This window comes from Myzus persicae, unplaced genomic scaffold (genome assembly GCF_001856785.1).
Source record: "Myzus persicae strain clone G006 unplaced genomic scaffold, MPER_G0061.0, whole genome shotgun sequence".
Taxonomy (NCBI): domain Eukaryota; kingdom Metazoa; phylum Arthropoda; class Insecta; order Hemiptera; family Aphididae; genus Myzus; species Myzus persicae.
The window spans coordinates 366,452-373,112 of record NW_019100526.1 but is presented as its reverse complement, the minus strand read 5'-3'; the positions used below and the strand labels follow the sequence as shown (position 1 = coordinate 373,112).

At 27.7% G+C, this 6,661-nt stretch overlaps 2 protein-coding genes across 3 annotated transcripts; one reads left to right on the top strand and one right to left on the bottom strand.

Moving 5' to 3' along the window:
* LOC111030584 (U1 small nuclear ribonucleoprotein A) lies at positions 1-3,296 on the top strand. The gene is made up of 6 exons (XM_022310145.1): positions 1-215; positions 555-634; positions 746-918; positions 2,599-2,782; positions 2,860-2,950; positions 3,015-3,296. Exons 2-6 carry the CDS (start codon positions 568-570, stop codon positions 3,172-3,174), a joined length of 675 nt encoding a protein of 224 aa, XP_022165837.1. The 5' UTR covers positions 1-215; positions 555-567; the 3' UTR covers positions 3,175-3,296.
* LOC111030571 (leukocyte elastase inhibitor-like) lies at positions 3,199-6,661 on the bottom strand. Of its 2 annotated transcripts, none has more exons than XM_022310125.1 (7): positions 6,559-6,661; positions 5,577-6,017; positions 5,294-5,514; positions 5,009-5,233; positions 4,090-4,230; positions 3,680-4,016; positions 3,199-3,615 (listed from the first exon to the last, which is right to left on the bottom strand). In XM_022310125.1, exons 2-7 carry the CDS (start codon positions 6,015-6,017, stop codon positions 3,304-3,306), a joined length of 1,677 nt encoding a protein of 558 aa, XP_022165817.1. In that variant the 5' UTR covers positions 6,559-6,661; the 3' UTR covers positions 3,199-3,303. The 2 variants fall into 2 exon arrangements, with proteins under 2 accessions (XP_022165817.1, XP_022165824.1); XM_022310132.1 differs by having other exon boundaries at positions 5,009-5,230.

Here is a 6,661-nt window from a genome sequence, read left to right as displayed (position 1 = left end):
TTTTGTTTATGATGTGCGTTTCGTTATCGTTACCAAAGTTCCGGATGCCGAATGCCGAATTCGAAAACTGTCATGTTCTAGATTTACCTTTTAGTTTTTACTGAAGAGTGAATTGTTTGTATCCACAGGTTCACTTTAGAGTGATTCGGTTAATCTACCTTTACCCTCGCCTTCCAACACCAGAGAGATATCTTCGTCTGTACATAACTGATTAGGTGAGTACGTTTGAGGACTTGAGGTTTTCATCCACAACAACATTGTGTCGGCGATGTGTTTTCTTGAAAAAAAATGTTTGAAAACACGTCATTCAACTCTCCGCATCGAAACTTTGGCACCATAGGTCTTCTATACCTGCCATATTGCCGACATAATCTCGATGAAATAATATTCTATTTCTATGCACATTATGTCTTTACCAACAAATGTTCAAAGATATTGTTTAATAAACAGCATGCACACACGTTTATGATGATTACCTATTAGCTTTTTATTTTATTCATTATACCATAATATTTTATGTTGTATTAATTGACAAAATTATTTTTATCTTTTAGAAATTGTGTAAAAATGTTGGACACACGTCCGAATCATACTATCTATATAAACAACTTAAACGAAAAAATAAAAAAAGATGGTAAGCTTATATAGGAGTCAATTAATTTTGAATAATAGTTGTTTAAGACAATTGTATTGTTCTTAAATATGTAATGATTATTTACATTCTTTATAATTTTTATTTTTAAAGACTTAAAGAAATCACTGTACGCAATATTTTCACAATTTGGACAAATACTCGATATTGTGGCAATGAAAGGTATTAAAATGAATGGACAAGCGTTTGTTATATTTAAAGATATAACCAGTTCTACAAACGCTCTACGTGCGATGCAAGGGTTTCCATTTTATGATAAGCCTATGGTAAGTATTAATACCTTATATATTAAAGTTGAATCTAGGCCATTTCCCCTCTCTCAAAACAGGACGATTCCTCCCCCGGACAAAAAATTAAAAGCAAAAATATTAAACAATAATATTATGCAATTCAAATCAATAAATTTACAAATTATTAAATTAATAATTTAATTGAACAAATAAATATAAATACATTATTATAATTCTATATGTTATAATAACACTATTGCCAATACAAAAGTTCACTAAACTAAATATCAAAAATATTAAACAATATACAAATTACAAATACCTATAAATCAATAAAAGTAGGTACTGTTTACTAGATTTTTCATTAAATAATTGTACAAATTGTTCAATTAATGTACAAATGTAATTCAATAATACTTTTATATAACTTTGGTTTATCAATCATTACCCATTAAATTAAACGTGAATAATGATAATCGATAAATGATCATACATATTGGCTAAAATTAAAGAACCTATTTTCCAATCTATTAACAATATATATTGATGGAGGGGGGAATATCTTAGTCCAAAGATGAAACGTCGAGTGCCACTAAAATTCTGTTAAAACCATGTTATTGTATCAAAATTTTTCCTGCATGATGATATCGACAAATTTAAACTTTTATTTAATACTCTTTCAGTTTACTGATGATATAAAAATCAATGATACCGTTCACTTACTCTAATCAAAACTGAATATGTTTACCTCTGGAACAGCTATACCTTATCTGTAATTTAAGTAGATGCCATGCTATAACCTTTTCTAGTTGTGTGTCTGTATTAATTATTAAACTTTCTTGATGGCATTCCTTTTGAATGTCGCTTCCTTTTCAAAGACTTTGAAATCTTTGTTTATCCTACCCTGAATTTCGACCTCCACATGATCATTGGTGAAGGACCTCAACATTTTAGGTTTTATTAAACATGATACAGCAATGTTTTAGCTCCATAGTTTGCGCCCATGTATTATGCTTTGGCTTAGTTTGTTTATTTGATACTTGAGTGCAGAGTGATGGTCAAGCATTCTTATTTTACCTTATTGTGTCTTAAATTGTAAAAATGTATTTAACTATAATTTAAATGAAGGACCAAATTAACTTTGTTTTTTCCACAGTAAACAAATTCAGTTTTCAAGTAAACTTTTCAAATACTGCAAATTATAAAAACTTCTAGTATTTTACCAAGGTCATCAATCATCTTGTCATTCACCCTAGTAAACAAACTTTTTCCCAGAATATAATTACGTGTAAAATTGTAATGAATTTTATAAACCTAGCAGTTTTAATAAATGGTTTATATTCCTATGTTCTTAATTTAGTTTTTATTACATACAATTTGATTGAATAATATCTTTTCCACACACTTGACAAACAGATATTCTTTTCTATGTATCCTAATTGTTTATCTAAATTCGATAAAGTTCTTGTATTTTAATTATAATTGTATCAAATTGTATAAAATGTAACTCAGTACATACCAGACACTCAGATATTTTACTTCTAGTCATCAAGATTAATTACATGTAATATAAGTTTCAAGGTAGGACATTTATTTGTAATATAAACACTGATCCTATACCAGTTTAATAAAAAATTGAATGTTATACTGTATAATGTGTATAATCAAAAAATACACTAGTAGTGTTAGAAGAATGATTTTTATTATATTTTTCAGCGTATTCAATTTGCTAAATCAGAATCAGATATAATTGCAAAAATGAAAGGTACTTTTGTTGAGCGCCAGAAAAAACCCAAGAAGCCCAAGGATGACGAAGAAGCAAAAAAGAGACGTAAAGCAGCTAAAGAACAGGCTCGTGCTTTGGCACAACAAAACAACCCAGGGGGTGTATCTGGTGGTAGTGAGTATTCTTTATACTAATCGTTTTGCATTAAATGTATTGCCATTGTTACAAAACTAATTCTTGTTCTTCTACAGATGTACCTGAACAACCGCCTAACCAGATTCTCTTCTTGACCAACCTTCCTGACGAAACGACTGAGATGATGTTATCTATGTTGTTCAACCAGTATGTTTTGTGTGATTGTTTTGTATGTAATTGAGCTTAATATGAATTATTTTAATTCCTGTAGATTCCCTGGATTCAAAGAAGTGCGACTTGTACCAAACAGACACGATATTGCTTTTGTTGAGTTCGAAAATGAACACCAATCAAATACTGCCAAGCTATCATTAAATGGTTTCAAGATCACACCTACTCATGCGATGAAAATTACATTTGCTAAAAAGTAAAATTGTTCATAATGATTAATGCACTGATCATTTGTGAAGTAACATAACATATATATTATTATATTTGTATAAGTATTCAAGATTACAATAAAAAAAATAAAAAATATTTCAAATTACACTAATAGGGATTTATGTTTTTTTAAAAGAATTTAAATTTGGTGGTGTCAATGAATATGGCGTAGGCTTATATACAGTACTCCAAAATACTACCGTATCACTTTCTACATGATGAATAAAAAATATAAATGGCTTGTTTACATTAAAAACAGTCTGGCCTCCTCTTGTGATAGTTACTACAGTAGCTGCCGATGCCACGGTACCAATTTCATTGACATCAATTTCAACTTGATGTAAAATGTCACTAATGTAAGAACCTGGATCTGTGGCCATATTTGATAAATCAGCCTTTGAAGGGTCAAACATTTTGTTAATTCCTAAATTCTAAAAACAAAAACAACAGATACATTAAAGTCAAATTGCATTGAAAACTAAGTTAAATATGTACCTGCAAAACTGGTCGTAGGTTGGTCAAAGACTTAAGAGTCATTTTAGGCACAAAGTATGTGAGTTCTGTGAGTCTAGCATTTCTAGTTATGTTTCTGATTGTTTTTCCGTTCATTTTAGCTACTACACTGCTTAAACTGACATTTGTGTCGGGAAGCAAAAAATATGTTATAAATTGATTGCCTTTATATGGTAGCCCAATGGCTTTAAACTCTAGTCCTTCATTTTTATGAAACAATACTTCACTACTGCCAACCATCATTGGGACGTATATGCAATCTTTGTTTGGTCTTGGTGATTTTCTATCACCAGTGATTAATCCATAACAAAATGGTTTTCTAAAATTAAATATAAAATTTATTACAGTTAAATGTTAATATTTTAACTAACTTTTATAATATTTTGAATTACATTCTGGTATAGTTGATAAAAAATGGGTTCTCCCATTCGCCTGTGAAATATAAAGCACTTGCAATAATGGTCTTGGTATCAGCTGAAGGAATGTCAGGCAATATGTCATTGATTTTTCCACGTGTTTGATTAGACACCCATCTATTTAAATAAAAAAATTGTTACATAACATAATAAATCTAAAAATGTTCATTGTATTAATTTTATCCTACATTCAGTTTCAAAGATATATATTTGATTAAAAATTAAATAAACTTTGAAATTTCAGTTTAAGTTTTAATATAGGTTTTGATAACGGTTTTTAAAAACTAATAAATTGCATTAGTCTTTAATATCTCTTTTTTTGTGTGCATCACTTAGTAAATGTTTTCTAATATAAAATTGTGACAAAATAATTAATAATATATTTTATAAAACATAATTATAGTAATTTGAGATGATCAAAAAAAAAAAAAAAATTGATTAATAGAATAATAGGTGACCAAAGTTTTTAAAAACTAAAATTTATAATTCAAAATTGATAAAATTCAATAAATAAAATATTCATTAAATTTATCAATACTAAAGATTGAAATAATGTAATATTTGAAAATGAAAAACTAGTTAGTGAAATAATTCATAATCTATGATCAATTAATCATTCAGTTAATTATAGGCCCTAAGATTTTACAGTTAATACATAAGAATCTAAAATAAATGTATATGTTTATATTTATGATCTTCAGAAATATGGTATATATATTATAAATAGGAAACAATAACTGAGCAGAAAACTAACATACATTATCAGGTTTATAAATATATTAATAAAAATAAACTAAACATTTACAACAAAAAACCGAAATGTTTCAAAGAAAATTAATTAACTAAAACTTTATGACCTTTTGTATTTCATGTATGGTTAGTGATTAATACGTACTGGTTTATAATATGTTTTGTGTGTTCTCCGTCTGATTTGAAGTTAACTGTAATCAATTTGGATTTTAAATAGTCTTCAGCTGCTTTTATAAAATTTTTTGTAATATTATAACCATTTTGAACAAATATTGCTTTTGCTAGGTTAACTTCTGTGCCCAATTTTTCACCAGAGTTAACTTGAAAGTAATTTAATAATAATCCCAAATCCTTAAAATTTTGGTTACTACTATAAATATATAAAAAATATTTTTAGAGTTTAGATCCAAAATAAAATTTACAGACTCACTTGTCAGATAAATGGCTTGTTGTGATCTCATCATAACCAAACAATTTACCAACTTCTGTTTTAGTTTCACCATGAGCTCCCAGAAGGACAAGTGACAAAGCAGCTGCTATACATATCGGAGATATAACTATATTGTGATCATGATTAGAGCTATGTGATTGTAAACTTTCAATTGATCTGTCAATATTCAATGTTGCATCTAATAAACCTATAGACAATGTCTGAAATTTCAAAGTATAATTAACAACAAATACAATACAAAATTAGTGATAAAATAATTTACGTCTGCCTTTGAAGTTGAGTTTTGTACGTGTTGTTGAATTGTTTCATTCATAGGTTTAGTTTCATTCATAGGTTTAGTTTCATTCATAGGTTTAGTTTCATTCATAGGTTTAGTTTCATTCATTGTATTAGTTTCATTCATATTAAGTGTTTCATTCATTATTGTATTTATGTGCATAGGTTTATTTGTTGGTGCATTAGTTTCATTAGTCATTTTATCTAGGAATATAGAATTCATAGGTCTAGTTTCATTAGTCATTTTTTCTATAAACATAGAACTCATGAGTCCGATTTCGTTCATAGTTCCATTTTCATTCATAGCTAAGGTCTCATTAATAGGATTTTTCTTCACCACAGTATCCAAAAAAATGATTTTACTGCCATCCACTATTGACAGTAGAATGTAAATATTTAAACTTAACAGCAACATTTTTGACCACATCTAAAAATATATAAACACAAGATGTAGTTTTTAAAGGAAAATTGAACATAAAAAAAATTAGACTGTTCCTATCAAAACTAAAATATCAATTAATAGAAAGACCATTTGATTTCCTGTTAAACATAAAAAATATTACTGCCTAGGTTAGCCTTGTGTTCATGAGTCCAGTCACAACCATAATTTAAATTTTTTTAAATTTTATAATTAAATCCTATTCATGTCGATGATTAGATATCTGATCCCAAGTTTGACTGTGTTTATAGTTTAATAACACTTAGGAGGAAATTATTTTGTTGTACATATTATATTAATTATGTATGTAAAATAAATACTTAGAGGTAGTGGCGTAATCCTCATACTACTCATATTACATGATTAAGTTGTAGAACTACACTAACAAGTAACATGTGTAAATAAACATAATAATATAATATAAAAAAAATCTCATTTTAAACATACCTAGGAAGAAACATTATTAAAATAATATAAATATACATTATGATTATTATTATTATTTTAATACTTTAACATTAAAATATACCTCTGCAGTAGGTCCGACGGTGGTATCCTATGTAGATAATGTGGAGTTCACGTAGTGCGGCGTGAATTCATTAAATATAACTGATCGATTCTCAATCCAATAC

Coding starts and splice junctions, on each gene's coding strand:
- LOC111030584 (XM_022310145.1), top strand. CDS start 568: ATGTTGGACACACGTCCGAATCATACTATCTATATAAACAACTTAAAC. Junction 635..745: donor CGAAAAAATAAAAAAAGATG/GTAAGCTTATAT, acceptor TTATTTTTAAAG/ACTTAAAGAAATCACTGTAC. Junction 2,783..2,859: donor AGGGGGTGTATCTGGTGGTA/GTGAGTATTCTT, acceptor GTTCTTCTACAG/ATGTACCTGAACAACCGCCT.
- LOC111030571 (XM_022310125.1), bottom strand. CDS start 6,017: ATGTGGTCAAAAATGTTGCTGTTAAGTTTAAATATTTACATTCTACTG. Junction 4,231..5,008: donor ACAAAACATATTATAAACCA/GTACGTATTAAT, acceptor TTATTTAAATAG/ATGGGTGTCTAATCAAACAC. Junction 3,616..3,679: donor ACCTACGACCAGTTTTGCAG/GTACATATTTAA, acceptor TTTTGTTTTTAG/AATTTAGGAATTAACAAAAT.